Here is a 26,731-nt window from a genome sequence, read left to right as displayed (position 1 = left end):
GCTGGCCTTGCTGTGTAGAGCGGGTGAGAGTAAACCTGACCTCAGGATCCATAGTGTCTAGAAGCTGGCCTTGCGTTGTAGAGTGGGTGAGAGTAAACCTGATCTCAGGATCCATAGTGTCTATTATCTGGCCTTGCGGTGTAGAGCGGGTGAGAGTAAACCTGACCTCAGGATCCATAGTGTCTAGAAGCTGGCCTTGCTGTGTAGAGTGGGTGAGAGTAAACCTGACCTCAGGATCCATAGTGTCTAGAAGCTGGCCTTGCTGTGTAGAGTGGGTGAGAGTAAACCTGACCTCAGGATCCATAGTGTCTAGAAGCTGGCCTTGCGGTGTAGAGCGGGTGAGAGTAAACCTGACCACAGGATCCATAGTGTCTAGAAGCTGGCCTTGCTGTGTAGAGCGGGTGAGAGTAAACCTGACCTCAGGATCCATAGTGTCTAGAAGCTGGCCTTGCTGTGTAGAGTGGGTCAGAGTAAACCTGACCTCAGGATCCATAGTGTCTAGAAGCTGGCCTTGCGTTGTAGAGTGGGTGAGAGTAAACCTGATCTCGAGATCCATAGTGTCTAGAAGCTGGCCTTGCTGTGTAGAGCGGGTGAGAGTAAACCTGATCTCATGATCCATAGTGTCTAGAAGCTGGCCTTGCTGTGTAGAGTGGGTGAGAGTAAACCTGACCTCAGGATCCATAGTGTCTAGAAGCTGGCCTTGCTGTGTAGAGTGGGTGAGAGTAAACCTGACCTCAGGATCCATAGTGTCCAGAAGCTGGCCTTGCTGTGTAGAGTGGGTGAGAGTAAACCTGACCTCAGGATCCATAGTGTCTAGAAGCTGGACTTGCTCTGTAGAGTGGGTGAGAGTAAACCTGACCTCAGGATCCATAGTGTCTAGAAGCTGGCCTTGCTGTGTAGAGTGGGTGAGAGGAAACCTGACCTCAGGATCCATAGTGTCCAGAAGCTGGCCTTGCTGTGTAGAGTGGGTGAGAGTAAACCTGATCTCAGGATCCATAGTGTCTAGAAGCTGGCCTTGCTGTGTAGAGTGGGTGAGAGTAAACCTGACCTCAGGATCCATAGTGTCTAGAAGCTGGCCTTGCTGTGTAGAGTGGGTGAGAGTAAACCTGACCTCAGGATCCATAGTGTCTAGAAGCTGGACTTGCTCTGTAGAGTGGGTGAGAGTAAACCTGATCTCAGGATCCATAGTGTCTAGAAGCTGGCCTTGCTGTGTAGAGTGGGTGAGAGGAAACCTGACCTCAGGATCCATAGTGTCCAGAAGCTGGCCTTGCTGTGTAGAGTGGGTGAGAGTAAACCTGATCTCAGGATCCATAGTGTCTAGAAGCTGGCCTTGCTGTGTAGAGTGGGTGAGAGTAAACCTGACCTCAGGATCCATAGTGTCTAGAAGCTGGCCTTGCTGTGTAGAGTGGGTGAGAGTAAACCTGACCTCAGGATCCATAGTGTCTAGAAGCTGGACTTGCTCTGTTGAGTGGGTGAGAGTAAACCTGCCCTCAGGATCCATAGTGTCTAGAAGCTGGCCTTGCGGTGTAGAGTGGGTGAGAGTAAACCTGACCTCAGGATCCATAGTGTCTAGAAGCTGGCCTTGCGGTGTAGAGCGGGTGAGAGTAAACCTGACCTCAGGATCCATAGTGTCTAGAAGCTGGCCTTGCTGTGTAGAGTGGGTGAGAGTAAACCTGACCTCAGGATCCATAGTGTCTAGAATCTGGCCTTGCTGTGTAGAGTGGGTGAGAGTAAACCTGACCTCAGGATCCATAGTGTCTAGAAGCTGGCCTTGCGGTGTAGAGCGGGTGAGAGTAAACCTGACCTCAGGATCCATAGTGTCTAGAAGCTGGCCTTGCTGTGTAGAGCGGGTGAGAGTAAACCTGACCTCAGGATCCATAGTGTCTAGAAGCTGGCCTTGCGTTGTAGAGTGGGTGAGAGTAAACCTGATCTCAGGATCCATAGTGTCTATTATCTGGCCTTGCGGTGTAGAGCGGGTGAGAGTAAACCTGACCTCAGGATCCATAGTGTCTAGAAGCTGGCCTTGCTGTGTAGAGTGGGTGAGAGTAAACCTGACCTCAGGATCCATAGTGTCTAGAAGCTGGCCTTGCTGTGTAGAGTGGGTGAGAGTAAACCTGACCTCAGGATCCATAGTGTCTAGAAGCTGGCCTTGCGGTGTAGAGCGGGTGAGAGTAAACCTGACCACAGGATCCATAGTGTCTAGAAGCTGGCCTTGCTGTGTAGAGCGGGTGAGAGTAAACCTGACCTCAGGATCCATAGTGTCTAGAAGCTGGCCTTGCTGTGTAGAGTGGGTCAGAGTAAACCTGACCTCAGGATCCATAGTGTCTAGAAGCTGGCCTTGCGTTGTAGAGTGGGTGAGAGTAAACCTGATCTCGAGATCCATAGTGTCTAGAAGCTGGCCTTGCTGTGTAGAGCGGGTGAGAGTAAACCTGATCTCATGATCCATAGTGTCTAGAAGCTGGCCTTGCTGTGTAGAGTGGGTGAGAGTAAACCTGACCTCAGGATCCATAGTGTCTAGAAGCTGGCCTTGCTGTGTAGAGTGGGTGAGAGTAAACCTGACCTCAGGATCCATAGTGTCCAGAAGCTGGCCTTGCTGTGTAGAGTGGGTGAGAGTAAACCTGACCTCAGGATCCATAGTGTCTAGAAGCTGGACTTGCTCTGTAGAGTGGGTGAGAGTAAACCTGATCTCAGGATCCATAGTGTCTAGAAGCTGGCCTTGCTGTGTAGAGTGGGTGAGAGTAAACCTGACCTCAGGATCCATAGTGTCTAGAAGCTGGCCTTGCTGTGTAGAGTGGGTGAGAGTAAACCTGACCTCAGGATCCATAGTGTCTAGAAGCTGGACTTGCTCTGTAGAGTGGGTGAGAGTAAACCTGATCTCAGGATCCATAGTGTCTAGAAGCTGGCCTTGCTGTGTAGAGTGGGTGAGAGTAAACCTGACCTCAGGATCCAAAGTGTCCAGAAGCTGGCCTTGCTGTGTAGAGTGGGTGTGAGTAAACCTGACCTCAGGATCCATAGTGTCTAGAAGCTGGCCTTGCGGTGTAGAGCGGGTGAGAGTAAACCTGACCACAGGATCCATAGTGTCTAGAAGCTGGCCTTGCTGTGTAGAGCGGGTGAGAGTAAACCTGACCTCAGGATCCATAGTGTCTAGAAGCTGGCCTTGCTGTGTAGAGTGGGTCAGAGTAAACCTGACCTCAGGATCCATAGTGTCTAGAAGCTGGCCTTGCGTTGTAGAGTGGGTGAGAGTAAACCTGATCTCGAGATCCATAGTGTCTAGAAGCTGGCCTTGCTGTGTAGAGCGGGTGAGAGTAAACCTGATCTCATGATCCATAGTGTCTAGAAGCTGGCCTTGCTGTGTAGAGTGGGTGAGAGTAAACCTGACCTCAGGATCCATAGTGTCCAGAAGCTGGCCTTGCTGTGTAGAGTGGGTGAGAGTAAACCTGACCTCAGGATCCATAGTGTCTAGAAGCTGGACTTGCTCTGTAGAGTGGGTGAGAGTAAACCTGATCTCAGGATCCATAGTGTCTAGAAGCTGGCCTTGCTGTGTAGAGTGGGTGAGAGTAAACCTGACCTCAGGATCCAAAGTGTCCAGAAGCTGGCCTTGCTGTGTAGAGTGGGTGTGAGTAAACCTGACCTCAGGATCCATAGTGTCTAGAAGCTAGACTTGCTCTGTAGAGTGGGTGAGAGTAAACCTGACCTCAGGATCCATAGTGTCCAGAAGCTGGCCTTGCGGTGTAGAGTGGGTGAGAGTAAACCTGACCTCAGGATCCATAGTGTCTAGAAGCTGGCCTTGCTGTGTAGAGTGGGTGAGAGTAAACCTGACCTCAGGATCCATAGTGTCTAGAAGCTGGCCTTGCTGTGTAGAGTGGGTGAGAGTAAACCTGACCTCAGGATCCATAGTGTCCAGAAGCTGGCCTTGCTGTGTAGAGTGGGTGAGAGTAAACCTGACCTCAGGATCCATAGTGTCTAGAAGCTGGACTTGCTCTGTAGAGTGGGTGAGAGTAAACCTGATCTCAGGATCCATTGTGTCTAGAAGCTGGCCTTGCTGTGTAGAGTGGGTGAGAGGAAACCTGACCTCAGGATCCATAGTGTCCAGAAGCTGGCCTTGCTGTGTAGAGTGGGTGAGAGTAAACCTGATCTCAGGATCCATAGTGTCTAGAAGCTGGCCTTGCTGTGTAGAGTGGGTGAGAGTAAACCTGACCTCAGGATCCATAGTGTCCAGAAGCTGGCCTTGCTGTGTAGAGTGGGTGAGAGTAAACCTGACCTCAGGATCCATAGTGTCTAGAAGCTGGACTTGCTCTGTTGAGTGGGTGAGAGTAAACCTGCCCTCAGGATCCATAGTGTCTAGAAGCTGGCCTTGCGGTGTAGAGTGGGTGAGAGTAAACCTGACCTCAGGATCCATAGTGTCTAGAAGCTGGCCTTGCGGTGTAGAGCGGGTGAGAGTAAACCTGACCTCAGGATCCATAGTGTCTAGAAGCTGGCCTTGCTGTGTAGAGTGGGTGAGAGTAAACCTGACCTCAGGATCCATAGTGTGTAGAATCTGGCCTTGCTGTGTAGAGTGGGTGAGAGTAAACCTGACCTCAGGATCCATAGTGTCTAGAAGCTGGCCTTGCGGTGTAGAGTGGGTGAGAGTAAACCTGACCTCAGGATCCATAGTGTCTAGAAGCTGGCCTTGCTGTGTAGAGCGGGTGAGAGTAAACCTGACCTCAGGATCCATAGTGTCTAGAAGCTGGCCTTGCTGTGTAGAGTGGGTGAGAGTAAACCTGATCTCAGGATCCATAGTGTCTATTATCTGGCCTTGCGGTGTAGAGCGGGTGAGAGTAAACCTGACCTCAGGATCCATAGTGTCTAGAAGCTGGCCTTGCTGTGTAGAGTGGGTGAGAGTAAACCTGACCTCAGGATCCATAGTGTCTAGAAGCTGGCCTTGCTGTGTAGAGTGGGTGAGAGTAAACCTGACCTCAGGATCCATAGTGTCTAGAAGCTGGCCTTGCGGTGTAGAGCGGGTGAGAGTAAACCTGACCACAGGATCCATAGTGTCTAGAAGCTGGCCTTGCTGTGTAGAGCGGGTGAGAGTAAACCTGACCTCAGGATCCATAGTGTCTAGAAGCTGGCCTTGCTGTGTAGAGTGGGTCAGAGTAAACCTGACCTCAGGATCCATAGTGTCTAGAAGCTGGCCTTGCGTTGTAGAGTGGGTGAGAGTAAACCTGATCTCGAGATCCATAGTGTCTAGAAGCTGGCCTTGCTGTGTAGAGCGGGTGAGAGTAAACCTGATCTCAGGATCCATAGTGTCTAGAAGCTGGCCTTGCTGTGTAGAGTGGGTGAGAGTAAACCTGACCTCAGGATCCATAGTGTCTAGAAGCTGGCCTTGCTGTGTAGAGTGGGTGAGAGTAAACCTGACCTCAGGATCCATAGTGTCTAGAAGCTGGCCTTGCTGTGTAGAGTGGGTGAGAGTAAACCTGACCTCAGGATCCATAGTGTCTAGAAGCTGGACTTGCTCTGTAGAGTGGGTGAGAGTAAACCTGATCTCAGGATCCATAGTGTCTAGAAGCTGGCCTTGCTGTGTAGAGTGGGTGAGAGGAAACCTGACCTCAGGATCCATAGTGTCCAGAAGCTGGCCTTGCTGTGTAGAGTGGGTGAGAGTAAACCTGATCTCAGGATCCATAGTGTCTAGAAGCTGGCCTTGCTGTGTAGAGTGGGTGAGAGTAAACCTGACCTCAGGATCCATAGTGTCCAGAAGCTGGCCTTGCTGTGTAGAGTGGGTGAGAGTAAACCTGACCTCAGGATCCATAGTGTCTAGAAGCTGGACTTGCTCTGTAGAGTGGGTGAGAGTAAACCTGATCTCAGGATCCATAGTGTCTAGAAGCTGGCCTTGCTGTGTAGAGTGGGTGAGAGGAAACCTGACCTCAGGATCCATAGTGTCCAGAAGCTGGCCTTGCTGTGTAGAGTGGGTGAGAGTAAACCTGATCTCAGGATCCATAGTGTCTAGAAGCTGGCCTTGCTGTGTAGAGTGGGTGAGAGTAAACCTGACCTCAGGATCCATAGTGTCTAGAAGCTGGCCTTGCTGTGTAGAGTGGGTGAGAGTAAACCTGACCTCAGGATCCATAGTGTCTAGAAGCTGGACTTGCTCTGTAGAGTGGGTGAGAGTAAACCTGCCCTCAGGATCCATAGTGTCTAGAAGCTGGCCTTGCGGTGTAGAGTGGGTGAGAGTAAACCTGACCTCAGGATCCATAGTGTCTAGAAGCTGGCCTTGCGGTGTAGAGCGGGTGAGAGTAAACCTGACCTCAGGATCCATAGTGTCTAGAAGCTGGCCTTGCTGTGTAGAGTGGGTGAGAGTAAACCTGACCTCAGGATCCATAGTGTGTAGAATCTGGCCTTGCTGTGTAGAGTGGGTGAGAGTAAACCTGACCTCAGGATCCATAGTGTCTAGAAGCTGGCCTTGCGGTGTAGAGCGGGTGAGAGTAAACCTGACCTCAGGATCCATAGTGTCTAGAAGCTGGCCTTGCTGTGTAGAGCGGGTGAGAGTAAACCTGACCTCAGGATCCATAGTGTCTAGAAGCTGGCCTTGCGTTGTAGAGTGGGTGAGAGTAAACCTGATCTCAGGATCCATAGTGTCTATTATCTGGCCTTGCGGTGTAGAGCGGGTGAGAGTAAACCTGACCTCAGGATCCATAGTGTCTAGAAGCTGGCCTTGCTGTGTAGAGTGGGTGAGAGTAAACCTGACCTCAGGATCCATAGTGTGTAGAAGCTGGCCTTGCTGTGTAGAGTGGGTGAGAGTAAACCTGACCTCAGGATCCATAGTGTCTAGAAGCTGGCCTTGCTGTGTAGAGTGGGTGAGAGTAAACCTGACCACAGGATCCATAGTGTCTAGAAGCTGGCCTTGCTGTGTAGAGCGGGTGAGAGTAAACCTGACCTCAGGATCCATAGTGTCTAGAAGCTGGCCTTGCTGTGTAGAGTGGGTGAGAGTAAACCTGACCTCAGGATCCATAGTGTCTAGAAGCTGGCCTTGCGTTGTAGAGTGGGTGAGAGTAAACCTGATCTCGAGATCCATAGTGTCTAGAAGCTGGCCTTGCTGTGTAGAGCGGGTGAGAGTAAACCTGATCTCATGATCCATAGTGTCTAGAAGCTGGCCTTGCTGTGTAGAGTGGGTGAGAGTAAACCTGACCTCAGGATCCATAGTGTCTAGAAGCTGGCCTTGCTGTGTAGAGTGGGTGAGAGTAAACCTGACCTCAGGATCCATAGTGTCTAGAAGCTGGCCTTGCTGTGTAGAGTGGGTGAGAGTAAACCTGACCTCAGGATCCATAGTGTCTAGAAGCTGGACTTGCTCTGTAGAGTGGGTGAGAGTAAACCTGATCTCAGGATCCATAGTGTCTAGAAGCTGGCCTTGCTGTGTAGAGTGGGTGAGAGTAAACCTGACCTCAGGATCCATAGTGTCCAGAAGCTGGCCTTGCTGTGTAGAGTGGGTGAGAGTAAACCTGACCTCAGGATCCATAGTGTCTAGAAGCTGGACTTGCTCTGTAGAGTGGGTGAGAGTAAACCTGATCTCAGGATCCATAGTGTCTAGAAGCTGGCCTTGCTGTGTAGAGTGGGTGAGAGTAAACCTGACCTCAGGATCCAAAGTGTCCAGAAGCTGGCCTTGCTGTGTAGAGTGGGTGTGAGTAAACCTGACCTCAGGATCCATAGTGTCTAGAAGCTGGACTTGCTCTGTAGAGTGGGTGAGAGTAAACCTGCCCTCAGGATCCATAGTGTCCAGAAGCTGGCCTTGCGGTGTAGAGTGGGTGAGAGTAAACCTGACCTCAGGATCCATAGTGTCTAGAAGCTGGCCTTGCTGTGTAGAGTGGGTGAGAGTAAACCTGACCTCAGGATCCATAGTGTCTAGAAGCTGGCCTTGCTGTGTAGAGTGGGTGAGAGTAAACCTGACCTCAGGATCCCTAGTGTCCAGAAGCTGGCCTTGCTGTGTAGAGTGGGTGAGAGTAAACCTGACCTCAGGATCCATAGTGTCTAGAAGCTGGACTTGCTCTGTAGAGTGGGTGAGAGTAAACCTGATCTCAGGATCCATAGTGTCTAGAAGCTGGCCTTGCTGTGTAGAGTGGGTGAGAGGAAACCTGACCTCAGGATCCATAGTGTCCAGAAGCTGGCCTTGCTGTGTAGAGTGGGTGAGAGTAAACCTGATCTCAGGATCCATAGTGTCTAGAAGCTGGCCTTGCTGTGTAGAGTGGGTGAGAGTAAACCTGACCTCAGGATCCATAGTGTCCAGAAGCTGGCCTTGCTGTGTAGAGTGGGTGAGAGTAAACCTGACCTCAGGATCCATAGTGTCTAGAAGCTGGACTTGCTCTGTTGAGTGGGTGAGAGTAAACCTGCCCTCAGGATCCATAGTGTCCAGAAGCTGGCCTTGCGGTGTAGAGTGGGTGAGAGTAAACCTGACCTCAGGATCCATAGTGTCTAGAAGCTGGCCTTGCTCTGTAGAGTGGGTGAGAGTAAACCTGATCTCAGGATCCATAGTGTCTAGAAGCTGGCCTTGCTGTGTAGAGTGGGTGAGAGTAAACCTGACCTCAGGATCCATAGTGTCTAGAAGCTGGCCTTGCTGTGTAGAGTGGGTGAGAGTAAACCTGACCTCAGGATCCATAGTGTCCAGAAGCTGGCCTTGCTGTGTAGAGTGGGTGAGAGTAAACCTGACCTCAGGATCCATAGTGTCTAGAAGCTGGACTTGCTCTGTAGAGTGGGTGAGAGTAAACCTGATCTCAGGATCCATAGTGTCTAGAAGCTGGCCTTGCTGTGTAGAGTGGGTGAGAGTAAACCTGACCTCAGGATACATAGTGTCCAGAAGCTGGCCTTGCTGTGTAGAGTGGGTGAGAGTAAACCTGACCTCAGGATCCATAGTGTCTAGAAGCTGGACTTGCTCTGTAGAGTGGGTGAGAGTAAACCTGATCTCAGGATCCATAGTGTCTAGAAGCTGGCCTTGCTGTGTAGAGTGGGTGAGAGTAAACCTGACCTCAGGATCCATAGTGTCCAGAAGCTGGCCTTGCTGTGTAGAGTGGGTGAGAGTAAACCTGATCTCAGGATCCATAGTGTCTAGAAGCTGGCCTTGCTGTGTAGAGTGGGTGAGAGTAAACCTGACCTCAGGATCCATAGTGTCCAGAAGCTGGCCTTGCTGTGTAGAGTGGGTGAGAGTAAACCTGACCTCAGGATCCATAGTGTCTAGAAGCTGGACTTGCTCTGTAGAGTGGGTGAGAGTAAACCTGCCCTCAGGATCCATAGTGTCCTAGAAGCTGGCCTTGCTGTGTAGAGTGGGTGAGAGTAAACCTGACCTCAGGATCCATAGTGTCTAGAAGCTGGCCTTGCTGTGTAGAGTGGGTGAGAGTAAACCTGACCTCAGGATCCATAGTGTCTAGAAGCTGGCCTTGCTGTGTAGAGTGGGTGAGAGTAAACCTGACCTCAGGATCCATAGTGTCTAGAAGCTGGCCTTGCTGTGTAGAGTGGGTGAGAGTAAACCTGACCTCAGGATCCATAGTGTCTAGAAGCTGGCCTTGCTGTGTAGAGTGGGTGAGAGTAAACCTGACCTCAGGATCCATAGTGTCTAGAAGCTGGCCTTGCGTTGTAGAGTGGGTGAGAGTAAACCTGACCTCAGGATCCATAGTGTCTAGAAGCTGGCCTTGCTGTGTAGAGCGGGTGAGAGTAAACCTGACCTCAGGATCCATAGTGTCTAGAAGCTGGCCTTGCTGTGTAGAGTGGGTGAGAGTAAACCTGACCTCAGGATCCATAGTGTCTAGAAGCTGGCCTTGCGTTGTAGAGTGGGTGAGAGTAAACCTGATCTCGAGATCCATAGTGTCTAGAAGCTGGCCTTGCTGTGTAGAGCGGGTGAGAGTAAACCTGACCTCAGGATCCATAGTGTCTAGAAGCTGGCCTTGCTGTGTAGAGTGGGTGAGAGTAAACCTGACCTCAGGATCCATAGTGTCTAGAAGCTGGCCTTGCTGTGTAGAGTGGGTGAGAGTAAACCTGACCTCAGGATCCATAGTGTCCAGAAGCTGGCCTTGCTGTGTAGAGTGGGTGAGAGTAAACCTGACCTCAGGATCCATAGTGTCTAGAAGCTGGACTTGCTCTGTAGAGTGGGTGAGAGTAAACCTGATCTCAGGATCCATAGTGTCTAGAAGCTGGCCTTGCTGTGTAGAGTGGGTGAGAGTAAACCTGACCTCAGGATCCATAGTGTCCAGAAGCTGGCCTTGCTGTGTAGAGTGGGTGAGAGTAAACCTGACCTCAGGATCCATAGTGTCTAGAAGCTGGACTTGCTCTGTAGAGTGGGTGAGAGTAAACCTGATCTCAGGATCCATAGTGTCTAGAAGCTGGCCTTGCTGTGTAGAGTGGGTGAGAGTAAACCTGACCTCAGGATCCAAAGTGTCCAGAAGCTGGCCTTGCTGTGTAGAGTGGGTGTGAGTAAACCTGACCTCAGGATCCATAGTGTCTAGAAGCTGGACTTGCTCTGTAGAGTGGGTGAGAGTAAACCTGCCCTCAGGATCCATAGTGTCCAGAAGCTGGCCTTGCGGTGTAGAGTGGGTGAGAGTAAACCTGACCTCAGGATCCATAGTGTCTAGAAGCTGGCCTTGCTGTGTAGAGTGGGTGAGAGTAAACCTGACCTCAGGATCCATAGTGTCTAGAAGCTGGCCTTGCTGTGTAGAGGCAGGATCCATAGTGTCTAGAAGCTGGCCTTGCTGTGTAGAGTGGGTGAGAGTAAACCTGACCTCAGGATCCATAGTGTCTAGAAGCTGGCCTTGCTGTGTAGAGTGGGTGAGAGTAAACCTGACCTCAGGATCCATAGTGTCCAGAAGCTGGCCTTGCTGTGTAGAGTGGGTGAGAGTAAACCTGACCTCAGGATCCATAGTGTCTAGAAGCTGGACTTGCTCTGTAGAGTGGGTGAGAGTAAACCTGATCTCAGGATCCATAGTGTCTAGAAGCTGGCCTTGCTGTGTAGAGTGGGTGAGAGGAAACCTGACCTCAGGATCCATAGTGTCCAGAAGCTGGCCTTGCTGTGTAGAGTGGGTGAGAGTAAACCTGATCTCAGGATCCATAGTGTCTAGAAGCTGGCCTTGCTGTGTAGAGTGGGTGAGAGTAAACCTGACCTCAGGATCCATAGTGTCTAGAAGCTGGCCTTGCTGTGTAGAGTGGGTGAGAGTAAACCTGACCTCAGGATCCATAGTGTCTAGAAGCTGGACTTGCTCTGTTGAGTGGGTGAGAGTAAACCTGCCCTCAGGATCCATAGTGTCCAGAAGCTGGCCTTGCGGTGTAGAGTGGGTGAGAGTAAACCTGACCTCAGGATCCATAGTGTCTAGAAGCTGGCCTTGCTCTGTAGAGTGGGTGAGAGTAAACCTGATCTCAGGATCCATAGTGTCTAGAAGCTGGCCTTGCTGTGTAGAGTGGGTGAGAGTAAACCTGACCTCAGGATCCATAGTGTCTAGAAGCTGGCCTTGCTGTGTAGAGTGGGTGAGAGTAAACCTGACCTCAGGATCCATAGTGTCCAGAAGCTGGCCTTGCTGTGTAGAGTGGGTGAGAGTAAACCTGACCTCAGGATCCATAGTGTCTAGAAGCTGGCCTTGCTCTGTAGAGTGGGTGAGAGTAAACCTGATCTCAGGATCCATAGTGTCTAGAAGCTGGCCTTGCTGTGTAGAGTGGGTGAGAGTAAACCTGACCTCAGGATACATAGTGTCCAGAAGCTGGCCTTGCTGTGTAGAGTGGGTGAGAGTAAACCTGACCTCAGGATCCATAGTGTCTAGAAGCTGGACTTGCTCTGTAGAGTGGGTGAGAGTAAACCTGATCTCAGGATCCATAGTGTCTAGAAGCTGGCCTTGCTGTGTAGAGTGGGTGAGAGTAAACCTGACCTCAGGATCCATAGTGTCCAGAAGCTGGCCTTGCTGTGTAGAGTGGGTGAGAGTAAACCTGATCTCAGGATCCATAGTGTCTAGAAGCTGGCCTTGCTGTGTAGAGTGGGTGAGAGTAAACCTGACCTCAGGATCCATAGTGTCCAGAAGCTGGCCTTGCTGTGTAGAGTGGGTGAGAGTAAACCTGACCTCAGGATCCATAGTGTCTAGAAGCTGGACTTGCTCTGTAGAGTGGGTGAGAGTAAACCTGCCCTCAGGATCCATAGTGTCCAGAAGCTGGCCTTGCGGTGTAGAGTGGGTGAGAGTAAACCTGACCTCAGGATCCATAGTGTCTAGAAGCTGGCCTTGCTGTGTAGAGTGGGTGAGAGTAAACCTGACCTCAGGATCCATAGTGTGTAGAAGCTGGCCTTGCTGTGTAGAGTGGGTGAGAGTAAACCTGACCTCAGGATCCATAGTGTCCAGAAGCTGGCCTTGCTGTGTAGAGTGGGTGAGAGTAAACCTGATCTCAGGATCCATAGTGTCTAGAAGCTGGCCTTGCTGTGTAGAGTGGGTGAGAGTAAACCTGACCTCAGGATCCATAGTGTCCAGAAGCTGGCCTTGCTGTGTAGAGTGGGTGAGAGTAAACCTGACCTCAGGATCCATAGTGTCTAGAAGCTGGACTTGCTCTGTAGAGTGGGTGAGAGTAAACCTGCCCTCAGGATCCATAGTGTCCAGAAGCTGGCCTTGCGGTGTAGAGTGGGTGAGAGTAAACCTGACCTCAGGATCCATAGTGTCTAGAAGCTGGCCTTGCTGTGTAGAGTGGGTGAGAGTAAACCTGACCTCAGGATCCATAGTGTCTAGAAGCTGGCCTTGCGGTGTAGAGCGGGTGAGAGTAAACCTGACCACAGGATCCATAGTGTCTAGAAGCTGGCCTTGCTGTGTAGAGCGGGTGAGAGTAAACCTGACCTCAGGATCCATAGTGTCTAGAAGCTGGCCTTGCTGTGTAGAGTGGGTCAGAGTAAACCTGACCTCAGGATCCATAGTGTCTAGAAGCTGGCCTTGCGTTGTAGAGTGGGTGAGAGTAAACCTGATCTCGAGATCCATAGTGTCTAGAAGCTGGCCTTGCTGTGTAGAGCGGGTGAGAGTAAACCTGATCTCATGATCCATAGTGTCTAGAAGCTGGCCTTGCTGTGTAGAGTGGGTGAGAGTAAACCTGACCTCAGGATCCATAGTGTCTAGAAGCTGGCCTTGCTGTGTAGAGTGGGTGAGAGTAAACCTGACCTCAGGATCCATAGTGTCCAGAAGCTGGCCTTGCTGTGTAGAGTGGGTGAGAGTAAACCTGACCTCAGGATCCATAGTGTCTAGAAGCTGGACTTGCTCTGTAGAGTGGGTGAGAGTAAACCTGATCTCAGGATCCATAGTGTCTAGAAGCTGGCCTTGCTGTGTAGAGTGGGTGAGAGTAAACCTGACCTCAGGATCCATAGTGTCCAGAAGCTGGCCTTGCTGTGTAGAGTGGGTGAGAGTAAACCTGACCTCAGGATCCATAGTGTCTAGAAGCTGGACTTGCTCTGTAGAGTGGGTGAGAGTAAACCTGATCTCAGGATCCATAGTGTCTAGAAGCTGGCCTTGCTGTGTAGAGTGGGTGAGAGTAAACCTGACCTCAGGATCCAAAGTGTCCAGAAGCTGGCCTTGCTGTGTAGAGTGGGTGTGAGTAAACCTGACCTCAGGATTCATAGTGTCTAGAAGCTGGACTTGCTCTGTAGAGTGGGTGAGAGTAAACCTGCCCTCAGGATCCATAGTGTCCAGAAGCTGGCCTTGCGGTGTAGAGTGGGTGAGAGTAAACCTGACCTCAGGATCCATAGTGTCTAGAAGCTGGCCTTGCTGTGTAGAGTGGGTGAGAGTAAACCTGACCTCAGGATCCATAGTGTCTAGAAGCTGGCCTTGCTGTGTAGAGTGGGTGAGAGTAAACCTGACCTCAGGATCCATAGTGTCCAGAAGCTGGCCTTGCTGTGTAGAGTGGGTGAGAGTAAACCTGACCTCAGGATCCATAGTGTCTAGAAGCTGGACTTGCTCTGTAGAGTGGGTGAGAGTAAACCTGATCTCAGGATCCATAGTGTCTAGAAGCTGGCCTTGCTGTGTAGAGTGGGTGAGAGGAAACCTGACCTCAGGATCCATAGTGTCCAGAAGCTGGCCTTGCTGTGTAGAGTGGGTGAGAGTAAACCTGATCTCAGGATCCATAGTGTCTAGAAGCTGGCCTTGCTGTGTAGAGTGGGTGAGAGTAAACCTGACCTCAGGATCCATAGTGTCCAGAAGCTGGCCTTGCTGTGTAGAGTGGGTGAGAGTAAACCTGACCTCAGGATCCATAGTGTCTAGAAGCTGGACTTGCTCTGTTGAGTGGGTGAGAGTAAACCTGCCCTCAGGATCCATAGTGTCCAGAAGCTGGCCTTGCGGTGTAGAGTGGGTGAGAGTAAACCTGACCTCAGGATCCATAGTGTCTAGAAGCTGGCCTTGCTCTGTAGAGTGGGTGAGAGTAAACCTGATCTCAGGATCCATAGTGTCTAGAAGCTGGCCTTGCTGTGTAGAGTGGGTGAGAGTAAACCTGACCTCAGGATCCATAGTGTCTAGAAGCTGGCCTTGCTGTGTAGAGTGGGTGAGAGTAAACCTGACCTCAGGATCCATAGTGTCCAGAAGCTGGCCTTGCTGTGTAGAGTGGGTGAGAGTAAACCTGACCTCAGGATCCATAGTGTCTAGAAGCTGGACTTGCTCTGTAGAGTGGGTGAGAGTAAACCTGATCTCAGGATCCATAGTGTCTAGAAGCTGGCCTTGCTGTGTAGAGTGGGTGAGAGTAAACCTGACCTCAGGATACATAGTGTCCAGAAGCTGGCCTTGCTGTGTAGAGTGGGTGAGAGTAAACCTGACCTCAGGATCCATAGTGTCTAGAAGCTGGACTTGCTCTGTAGAGTGGGTGAGAGTAAACCTGATCTCATGATCCATAGTGTCTAGAAGCTGGCCTTGCTGTGTAGAGTGGGTGAGAGTAAACCTGACCTCAGGATCCATAGTGTCCAGAAGCTGGCCTTGCTGTGTAGAGTGGGTGAGAGTAAACCTGATCTCAGGATCCATAGTGTCTAGAAGCTGGCCTTGCTGTGTAGAGTGGGTGAGAGTAAACCTGACCTCAGGATCCATAGTGTCCAGAAGCTGGCCTTGCTGTGTAGAGTGGGTGAGAGTAAACCTGACCTCAGGATCCATAGTGTCTAGAAGCTGGACTTGCTCTGTAGAGTGGGTGAGAGTAAACCTGCCCTCAGGATCCATAGTGTCCAGAAGCTGGCCTTGCGGTGTAGAGTGGGTGAGAGTAAACCTGACCTCAGGATCCATAGTGTCTAGAAGCTGGCCTTGCTGTGTAGAGTGGGTGAGAGTAAACCTGACCTCAGGATCCATAGTGTGTAGAAGCTGGCCTTGCTGTGTAGAGTGGGTGAGAGTAAACCTGACCTCAGGATCCATAGTGTGTAGAAGCTGGCCTTGCTGTGTAGAGTGGGTGAGAGTAAACCTGATCTCAGGATCCATAGTGTCTAGAAGCTGGCCTTGCTGTGTAGAGTGGGTGAGAGTAAACCTGACCTCAGGATCCATAGTGTCTAGAAGCTGGCCTTGCTGTGTAGAGTGGGTGAGAGTAAACCTGACCTCAGGATCCATAGTGTCTAGAAGCTGGCCTTGCTGTGTAGAGTGGGTGAGGGTAAACCTGACCTCAGGATCAATAGTGTTGAGTAAGCAATGGAAGTCCAACAGCTGGTCCTCACTGCCGTCCCAGAGGACAAACACATTGTCTATGTATCTCCACCACCCAAGCACATGGCCGTAGTGGTGGCACACATAGACGTGGTCCGCCTCCAGGCACCACATGAAGATGTTGGTGCCATGTTTGAACCCATTGCAGTTCCTCACAATTGGAGGTAGTAGCCATCTTGGAATGCAAAGTAGTTGAATCTCACCTAGGTGAAGGCGCAGAAGGCGTCCTCTCGTGGGCGCGTCCTATTCTATTGACTTCGCGCCTGCGCAGTGGCTACGCCGACTCCATGCGGACACACTACGCCTCTAATGGTACGCTGATTTGTTATCTTTCTATATCAAATATAAGTCAGCTGCGCAAGCTCAACTGAGCCTATCTTCTTTTTAACCCTTCACTTACCTGATGCACCAGCACTTTATATGTTTGTATAAATATCGACATGATATATATGTATTTTAATCACGTTTGTAACTATGGAAATTACATTGTAACTATGGAAATTCATTATAATCATGCACTGTTATGTTGGACTGTACTATTACAAGCTGTAACCACTGATACTCTGAATGGTTACATGACCCACTTTCATCACATGACTGTATCCAGGTATTTATATTATATTGTAATGCTTGACAAAGGCCCCAGTGTGTGGCTGAAACGTTGCCTGGGAATAAACTGCTCGTCACCTTTCACCACATTTGGAGGGCTGCCTATTCTTTGGATATGCTATATGACCCGTGTTACAGACAACCCTACCCTGGAGTAGGATGTGGGTGTGAAGTGTGGGGGCAGCTGCTTCTCATCCTTCTCCATGATGTCGGAGGTGTATGATAGGAGCGATCCCTCAGCGTCACACGTGGAGGCGTCTGGGGTGTTGGTGACTTAAGCCCCTTGTTATCAGTGGAATCTGTGGTGACAAATACTTGGCCGAAGACTCTCTGCGGTGATAAATATATTCTTCCTCTTTCTCCACATTCACCGGTCACTCTCTTATCTCTCATCAGGACGCCCCCACATCAGGACGCCCCCTCATCAGGACGCCCCCACATCCACTCACCCCAAATAAAAGGAGCGAGGGCTCCAGACTCCACCATCACACCGAACAAGAAGGAAGGTAATAAGACCTGACTCTGCTACACCGTACACCGCCACACCATGACTACAGCCTGAGCTCTACTACATTGTACACCGCCACACCATGACTACAGCCTGAGCTCTACTACATTGTACACCGCCACACCATGACTACAGCCTGAGCTCTACTACATTGTACACCGCCACACCATGACTACAGCCTGAGCTCTACTACATTGTACACCGCCACACCATGACTACAGCCTGAGCTCTACTACATTGTACACCGCCACACCATGACTACAGCCTGAGCTCTACTACATTGTACACCGCCACACCATGACTACAGCCTGAGCTCTACTACATTGTACACCGCCACACCATGACTACAGCCTGAGCTCTACTACATTGTACACCGCCACACCATGACTACAGCCTGAGCTCTACTACATTGTACAACGCCACACCATGACTACAGCCTGAGCTCTACTACATTGTACACCGCCACACCATGACTACAGCCTGAGCTCTACTACATTGTACACCGCCACACCATGACTACAGCCTGAGCTCTACTACATTGTACAACGCCACACCATGACTACAGCCTGAGCTCTACTACATTGTACAACGCCACACCATGACTACAGCCTGAGCTCTACTACATTGTACACCGCCACACCATGACTACAGCCTGAGCTCTACTACAATGTACACCGCCACACCATGACTACAGCCTGAGCTCTACTACATTGTACACCGCCACACCATGACTACAGCCTGAGCTCTACTACATTGTACACCGCCACACCATGACTACAGTCTGAGCTCTACAACATTGTACACCGCCACACCATGACTACAGCCTGAGCTCTACTACACCTTACACTGCCACACCATGACTACAGCCTGAGCTCTACTACACCATACACCACCACACCATGACTACAGCCTGAGCTCTACTACATTGTACACCGCCACACCATGACTACAGCATGAGCTCAACTACACCATACACCACCACACCATGACTACAGCCTGAGCTCAACTACATTGTACACCGCCACACCATGGCTACAGCCTGAGCTCTACTACATTGTACACCGCCACACCATGGCTACAGCCTGAGCTCTACTACATTGTACACCGCCACACCATGACTACAGCCCGAGCTCTACTACATTGTACACCGCCACACCATGACTACAGCCTGAGCTCAACTACACCATACACCACCACACCATGACTACAGCCTGAGCTCTACTACACCATACACCACCACACCATGACTACAGCCTGAGCTCTACTACATTGTACACCGCCACACCATGACTACAGCCTGAGCTCTACTACATTGTACACTGCCACACCATGACTACAGCCTGAACTCTGCTACATTGTACACTGCCACACCATGACTACAGCCTGAGCTCTACTACATTGTACACCGCCACACCATGACTACAGCCTGAGCTCTACTACATTGTACACCACCACACCATGACTACAGCCTGATCTCAACTACACCATACACCACCACACCATGACTACAGCCTGAGGTCTACTACATTGTACACCGCCACACCATGACTACAGCCTGAGCTCTACTACACTGTACATCGCCACACCATGACTACAGCCTGAGCTCAACTACACCATACACCACCACACCATGACTACAGCCTGAGCTCTACAACATTGTACACCGTCACACCATGACTACAGCCTGATCTCTACTACATTGTACACCATCACACCATGACTACAGCCTGAGCTCTACTACACTGTACATCGCCACACCATGACTACAGCCTGAGCTCTACAACATTGTACACCGTCACACCATGACTACAGCCTGAGCTCTACTACATTGTACACCGTCACACCATGACTACAGCCTGAGCTCTACTACATTGTACACCGCCACACCATGACTACAGCCTGAGCTCTGCTACACCATACACAGTCAAACATGAGTACAGCCTGAGCTCTACTACACCATGACTACAGCTTGTGAGGTGATTGATACGCCTGTTATATGTGGGGTGGTAGAGACGTGTGTGTGTGAGGTTCCCTCCATAGACCCGGTTCTCCTTCGTCTTGCAGATGTCTCTCTTGCTCGCTCTTGGCGTCTTGGTCTTAGGATTCCACCATCTTCATTCCCTTCCGAGTTCCTGGCCGCCGCTCTGTGAGTATGGAGTAAATGTGGGGGCTCCTGTTATTGGGGTGTCCTGCTTGGTTCTGGGTCATGATTCCACATTAGGGCGCTCTGCTGGGAGTAGTTGTATCCTGGTCATAATAAGATCTATACTTGTGTCACTATCAGTGACAATGACGGTGTTCTCTGAAGAATCGCCTGACCCAGTGCTGACATCCCTGAATAATGTCCATAAGTGAAGGTCCTGAGGCAGCAGACACCCCACCACCTCCATGTGACTACTGTATGATGGTCTTACTGGTGTATACTGGATCTACTGCTGATATACCAGGACCTGTGTTGTCCACTGAGCTCCACTTCTGACCCTTCCATCCACAGAACTTTCTCCCCATGGCTTGGTGTCCTCCAGGGCTTTATGACATACAGTATGTGATGTTCCTCATGTGTAGTAGAGATCTCCTCCTCCAATACTGAAGTCCTACCTATGGTGAGGCTGGAGGGTCGGTGGAGGTTCTGTCACCTCCTGGATGAGACATGTCTGGCTCTGTTGTGACTCCTGAGAAGATCCGTCATCTCCCAAGTCTCCTCCATGTGCAGAGGGTGGACAGCACTGAGGGTCGCTGAATACAGACCCTCACACATGTGGTCCCCAGACGAGAGAGACCAATATTTCTACTTTGTGTAGACTAGCTCATGGTTGAGTAGATGGTCATGTCGTTGTTCTTCCTGATCTTCTGGGGTTGATAGCATTGTTCCCATTTCTTTTGATGCCTCAAGTTCCCCAGTATGTAGGGGGAGGGGGGGATGAATACTTTTGTACATTGCTATGTAATAAGGTACACCACTCTGTATGTTCCTTTCTTCTAGACCCCACTGCCAGATTGAGGGGCGAGCATGTCCTCAAGTGTCCGCTAGAAGCTAACAACATATCCTGGACTTTTCCACGTAAGATCTGTGTAAAAGATGCGACCAATCAGAAGACACTCCACCTGCACCGCCTGGATCACCGCTGCACCGGCTTCTACACCTGCACCAATGCCCAGAACAACAGCCACAAGTACTCCGGGTACTTGCTGATAGATGAAGGTAATCTCCTATCATTCTTCATTTCCATCTGGGCAGAGCTTGGTTGTCAAAGGACTGCCTGGGGGAGGGAAATAATACAAGTGGGTGGAGCCTGACAACTATTTGCAGCATGGGAAAATCTTATGCAGATAAAAGACACAAGCTGCTAGAAGGTAGAAACCTCCTGAGTGTAAGGAGGCACAAAGATGTACACTGTGTGGAAGTGGGGCCACTACACTCCATGAGGAGCCATGGAGGATGGGAGTTCCCCTTTAACTACCCTCCCACTTGGCTAGACTCATTATTACAGGCTTATTAACATGTGGGTGTCTTGGAGTGATAACTGTCCCACTGCTCTAGCTTTAGAACCAGCAGATGTACCTTCAGGAGACAGGGAGAGCTAGGTGGCAGTCCAAGTGGGTGCTGTAATTGGTTGTCACCCAGCGGGGCAGGAGACAACCATCCTTCAGAGGAAGTTCTTCTCTATAGGTTATTGTACAATGTCTTCATTGCCAGCCTTGAGACATCTTCTCCCTCAGGGCCCTTGATGTTCTCCTGCATTGTGGATTCTTACACCAGCTCTGTCCTACGCTGTACACTAGCCGAAGAAATCATTGGCCCAAGCCTGGTACGAATGAAGTCCAAAAGGTAAGTGCTCCTCACTTGGGTTAAATACACTCACCTAAAGAATTATTAGTGCCCCCATACTAATACGGTGTTGGACCCCCTTTTGCCTTCAGAACTGCCTTAATTCTACGTGGCATTGATTCCACAAGGTGCCGATAGCATTCTTTAGAAATGTTGGCCCATATTGATAGGATAGCATCTTGCAGTTGATGGAGATTTGAGGGATGCACATCCGGGGCACGAAGCTCCCGTTCCACCACATCCCAAAGATGCTCTATTGGGTTGAGATCTGGTGACTGTGGGGCCATTTTAGTCCAGTGAACTCATTGTCATGTTCAAGAAACCAATGTGAAATGATTGGAGCTTTGTGACATGGTGCATTATCCTGCTGGAAGTAGCCATCAGAGGATGGGTACATTTTCTCATTCTGTTTACGCCAAATTCGGACTCTACCATTTGAATGTCTCAACAGAAATCGAGACTCATCAGACCAGGCAACATTTTTCCAGTCTTCAACAGTCCAATTTTGGTGAGCTCGTGCAAATTGTAGCCTCTTTTTCCTATTTGTAGTGGAGATGAGTGGTCCCCGGTGGGGTCTTCTGCTGTTGTAGCCCATCCGCCTCAAGGTTGTGCGTGTTGTGGCTTCACAAATGCTTTGCTGCAGACCTCGGTTGTAACGAGTGGTTATTTCAGCCAACGTTGCTCTTCTATCAGCTTTAATCAGTCGGCCCATTCTCCTCTGACCTCTAGCATCCACAAGGCATTTTCGCTCACAGGACGGCCGCATACTGGATGTTTTTCCCTTTTCACACCATTCTTTGTAAACCCTAGAAATGGTTGTGCGTGAAAATCCCAGTAACTGAGCAGATTGTGAAATACTCAGACCGGCCCGTCTGGCACCAACAACCATGCCACGCTCAAAATTGCTTAAATCACCTTTCTTTCCCATTCTGACATTCAGTTTGGAGTTCAGGAGATTGTCTTGACCAGGAGCACCCCCCTAAATGCATTGAAGCAACTGCCATGTGATTGGTTGACTAGAGAATTGCATTAATGAGAAATAGAACAGGTGTTCCTAATAATTCTTTAGGTGAGTGTAGAACCACTATTCTATCATCACAAAGATCAAATAGTCACTGATTTCTCCTTTAGCTCCAAGATGGACCAAGACTGGAAGATAATAAAGGTCCCACAGGGCAGGCATGAGCGACTTTTGTTTGACATTCCTCTTCCTGGTTTCTGTCCTTTTGAAGAGCAGGTGGATCCCATCCATGTGTTTATGGAGTTCATGTCAAAAAGTGAATATATGAGTGGACACAGGACCTTCTATCTGAGAGATGTTGGTGAGTACCCATCTTGGATATTCTGCAGACCCAACAAATTCTGAGAACTACCGTCACCCTCAGATTTAAAGATTAATCCTCATAATCCAAGACCATATTTCAAGACTACCACTAATATTCTGGGACTAACCATAACCCTAAAATTCCAAGACTAAACCTAATCCTAACCCTACTGTTCTAAAATATCCCAAGATTAATATTTTTCAGAACCGAAATATTCCTAGACTGACCCTGACTCTAAAGTCACAACCCTAATATTCCAAGACTAACCCTAGTCCTAACCATAATATTTCACGACTAATCCTAACCCTTATTTTCTAAGATGAACCCAAATCCTAATATTTCAATATTAACCCTACTTTTCAAAGAGCCCAGAGAATATAGTATATAATCTCTGATAACTGGAGCATAGAGAGAGGACACAGAACATCATGCCGCTCACAAGAAAAAGCAGAAGCTGTAAGCAGATAACACACCGGAGGCTACAGCGTAATCCAGAAGATTATTATCTCCAACTGAACTCGCAATATTCAAGTGTTTTATAAGACATGTGTGATACTGAGCTCCATAAGTGTGCTCATATTGTAGAAGGTAAGAGACAGAGTAAAGGTGCAGCACAGGAGAAGTCCTGGAGGTGAGGGTGAAAGGTTGTGATGATGGAGGAGGACACTTCAGCACTGAAGAAGTCCTGGAGGTGAGGATGAGGGGTTGTTGAGATGATGGAGGAAGACATAGCAGCACAGGAGAGGCCCTAGAGGTGAAGATGAGGGGTTGTTGTGATGATGGAGGAGGACACTGCGGCACTGAAGAAGTCCTGGAGGTGATGATGGAGGAGAGCACAGAAGTACAGGAGAGGTCCTGGAGGTGAGCGTGAAAGGTTGTGATAATGGAGGAGGACACTGCAGCACAGGAGAGGTCCTGGAGGAGAGGATGGGGAGTTGTTGTGATGATGGAGGAGAGCACAGCAGCACAGGAGAGGTCCTTGAGGTAAGGATTAGGGGTTGTAATGATGGAGAAGGAAGACACTGCAATACAGGAGATGTCCTAGAGGTGAGGATGAGGGGTTGTGATGATGGAGGAGGACACTGCAGTACAGAAGAAGTCCTGGTGGTGAGAGTGAGGGGTTGTGATGATGGAGGAGGATATGCTGCTACACTGGAGATGAGCCTGTTATACATGTGTAGAATGTATCAGTTATAGAGGAGCATATTCTACACCATACACTGGTCATAGAGGGGCACATCCAACGCAATGTTCCTGCTATAGAGGGGAAAATATTGACCAGATGCCCTACCCGCCCCCAACTCCACCCTTCCATCTCAGGATTGATAAAAATATCTCTTTTCTTCTGTGTGTTGAATGCTGTTAATGAGGTTTCTGGTCTTCTAGTATTGCCCAGGGCCCCGGAGAATGTTTCTGTCACCAGAGAGCAGATTATTTGGTCTAACCCATCTTGGACGCATCAATTATCTTTCTTCCCCCTGGTGTTTGAGCTCTGGGTCAACTATCGTAACAACACCAACGTGAGTAAAGTTTACATGTGTGCAGATAACCTCAAAGCAAAGCAAAGTTAAGAGATAAAGTGTGAGATGTTCACCAGGCTTTACATTTTCCAGGGGCCCCCCATCGTCATCAGGTTCCACATCTTCACCAGGCTCCACATTTTCACCATGTGCCACATCTTTATCACGTTACACTTTGTAATCAGTTTCCACATCTTCACCACGTTCTGCATTTTTTTCACCAGGTTCCAAATCTTCTCAATGTTCTACATCTTCTCAAGGTTCCAAATCTTCACCGGGTTCCACATTTAACATTTTCTACATTGTCACCAGGTTTCCTCACCAAGTTCCAAATTTGTACAAGGTTCCATTTTTATTAGGGTCTACATCTTCACTAGCTTCCAAATATTCACAAGGCTTAACATTTTCACCAAGTTCTACATTGTCAGTAGGTTCTACATCTCCACCAAGTCTCACATTTTACCCAGTTACTCATCCCCACCATGTTTCACTCTGTCATCTGGTTTCATATTTTCACCATGTTCCACATCTTTACAAAGTTCTACATTTCTATTAGGTTCCTCATCTTCACTACGTTCTAAATCTTTATTAGGTTCCACATTTACCATGTCCAATATCTGCACCTAATTCCACAATTTCACCATGTTTCATATATTTACCAGATTCAGCATCATCTCCAGGTACAACATTTTCCCCAGGTTTCACATTCTGCAGGTTACGCATCTTCAACATGTTCCATATTGTCACCAGGTGTCACATCTTCACCATGTTCCACATCTTCACAAGTTTCTATATCTTCATCAGGTTCAACAACATAATCAGTTTCTTCTTTTTTATTTGGTTCCACATTTTCACCAACTTTCATATCTTTACCAAGTTCCACATTTTCACATAATTCACAGGATATAAGTTGATGTAAACCTGGCAGGTACCGGCTCCTCATGAATTAGGGACAGCGGTATACCCCACATGTTAATACTCAGCTCCAGTAGATCTGTACAGGAGTGGAATGTGAGGTTCTGGAAATATATCCTCATTTTGCAGGTGACCAGGACAACAGAGGAACAAAATCACAATGTGAAGGATGTATGTACTTTCAGTGTACGCTGCAGAGATCTCTATAACCCTTCATCATGGAGCTCCTGGACCCCACCACTGGACATCACTGTGTGTAGAAAAACTACTATATCTTAGGTATTCTAAATGACTTTACCAGAATAATGTACTGATCTATGTTCTCCTTACCTAAATATGACCACACTGCCCCTCCATCATTTCAGCACTATAGTGTGAGCATTCCTGTCATCTCATCAACAAAAATGTGACCAGTGGTAAACCTCTTGTCATCTTTTCACCAGTAAATAGTCTCACTGCTCTTACAGTAAAGAGTCCATAGTCTCAATGCTCTTACAGTAAAGAGTCCACAGTCTCACTGCTCTTACAGTAAAGAGTCCATAGTCTCACTGCTCTTACAGTAAAGAGTCCATAGTCTCACTGCTCCTACAGTACAGAGTCCATAGTCTCACTGCTCTTACAGTATAGAGTCCATAGTCTCACTGCTCTTACAGTATAGAGTCCATAGTCTCACTGCTCTTACAGTATAGAGTCCATAGTCTCACTGCTCTTACAGTAAAGAGTCCATAGTCTCACTGCTCTTACAGTATAGAGTCCATAGTCTCACTGCTCTTACAGTAAAGAGTCCATAGTCTCACTGCTCTTACAGTAAGGAGTCCATAGTCTCACTGTTCTTACCGTAAAGAGTCCATAGTCTCACTGCTCTTACAGTAAAGAGTCCACAGTCTCACTGCTCCTACAGTATAGAGTCCATAGTCTCACTGCTCTTACAGTAAAGAGTCCATAGTCTCACTGCTCTTACAGTAAAGAGTCCATAGTCTCACTGATCTTACAGTAAAGAGTCCATAGTCTCACTGCTCTTACCGTAAAGAGTCGATAGTCTCACTGCTCTTACAGTATAGAGTCCATAGTATCACTGCTCTTACAGTATAGAGTCCATAGTCTCACTGCTCTTACAGTATAGAGTCCATAGTCTCACTGCTCTTACAGTATAGAGTCCATAGTCTCACTGCTCTTACAGTAAAGAGTCCATAGTCTCACTGCTCTTACAGTAAAGAGTCCATAGTCTCACTGCTCTTACAGTATAGAGTCCACAGTCTCACTGCTCTCACAGTATAGAGTCCATAGTCTCACTGCTCTTACAGTAAAGAGTCCATAGTCTCACTGCTCTTACAGTAAAGAGTCCATAGTCTCACCGATCTTACAGTAAAGAGTCCATAGTCTCACCGCTCTTACAGTAAAGCGTCCATAGTCTCACCGCTCTTACAGTAAAGAGTCCATAGTCTCACTGCTCTTACAGTATAGAGTCCATAGTCTCACTGCTCTTACAGTAAAGAGTCCATAGTCTCACTGCTCTTACAGTAAAGAGTCCATAGTCTCACCGATCTTACAGTAAAGAGTCCATAGTCTCACCGCTCTTACAGTAAAGCGTCCATAGTCTCACCGCTCTTACAGTAAAGAGTCCACAGTCTCACTGCTCTCACAGTATAGAGTCCATAGTCTCACTGCTCTTACAGTATAGAGTCCATAGTCTCACTGCTCTTACAGTAAAGAGTCCATAGTCTCACTGCTCTTACAGTAAAGAGTCCATAGTCTCACTGCTCTTACAGTAAAGAGTCCATAGTCTCACTGCTCTTACAGTAAAGAGCCCATAGTCTCACTGCTCTTACAGTAAAGAGTCCATAGTCTCACTGCTCTTACAGTAAAGAGTCCATAGTCTCACCGCTCTTACAGTAAAGAGTCCATAGTCTCACTGCTCTTACAGTATAGAGTCCATAGTCTCACTGCTCATTTGACCCATCTTCCCCATTTTCTTGCAGCTGCCTGCTGGTTCAGATGTCATATGGAGGGGGACAGATGCTGATTTTTTGGTCTGGGTGCCGCATCTCTGTCTATCCTCTTCTGCATTGGGGCGGGTCTGGGGTGTGTCTGTGGTGATACCTCGTCACCTCCTCACTCTGACCATGTGGTCTGATTTCCCTAGGTCCTTGTGGAGAAGGCTTGTTCGTCTGTCTAATAAAAGAAGCTGTGATGCAGCAGAACATCTCAGTGTCTCCTGTCTCTAGCACTGCTCATCTCACCACTACCTGATTACAAAAAACAGCAGTATAGAGCCATAAAATGTAGGAAAAACTGCTGAAAAGATAAAACCGCAAAACAGTGTGCAAATAGCACTGACAATGACTCATAATTATTAACACTGATATATAGTACATAAATAATACCGACATATAGTATATTAA

At 48.9% G+C, this 26,731-nt stretch overlaps 1 protein-coding gene across 2 annotated transcripts; it reads left to right on the top strand.

The window, feature by feature from the left end:
* Positions 1-16,650: 16,650 nt before the first annotated feature.
* LOC120991865 lies at positions 16,651-26,485 on the top strand. Of its 2 annotated transcripts, XM_040420615.1 has the most exons (8): positions 16,651-16,738; positions 18,805-18,886; positions 19,724-19,942; positions 20,461-20,569; positions 21,701-21,891; positions 23,281-23,414; positions 24,459-24,608; positions 26,309-26,485. In XM_040420615.1, exons 2-7 carry the CDS (start codon positions 18,805-18,807, stop codon positions 24,606-24,608), a joined length of 885 nt encoding a protein of 294 aa, XP_040276549.1. In that variant the 5' UTR covers positions 16,651-16,738; the 3' UTR covers positions 26,309-26,485. The 2 variants fall into 2 exon arrangements, 1 of the variants encoding a protein (XP_040276549.1); XR_005776840.1 differs by lacking the exons at positions 16,651-16,738; positions 18,805-18,886; positions 19,724-19,942; positions 20,461-20,569; positions 21,701-21,891 and adding an exon at positions 22,491-22,585.
* Positions 26,486-26,731: the final 246 nt, after the last annotated feature.

Source organism: Bufo bufo, chromosome 2 (assembly GCF_905171765.1).
Source record: "Bufo bufo chromosome 2, aBufBuf1.1, whole genome shotgun sequence".
NCBI classification, from domain to species: domain Eukaryota; kingdom Metazoa; phylum Chordata; class Amphibia; order Anura; family Bufonidae; genus Bufo; species Bufo bufo.
The sequence above is the reverse complement of the archived record's forward strand: the minus strand, read 5'-3'. Positions and strand labels throughout refer to the sequence as shown.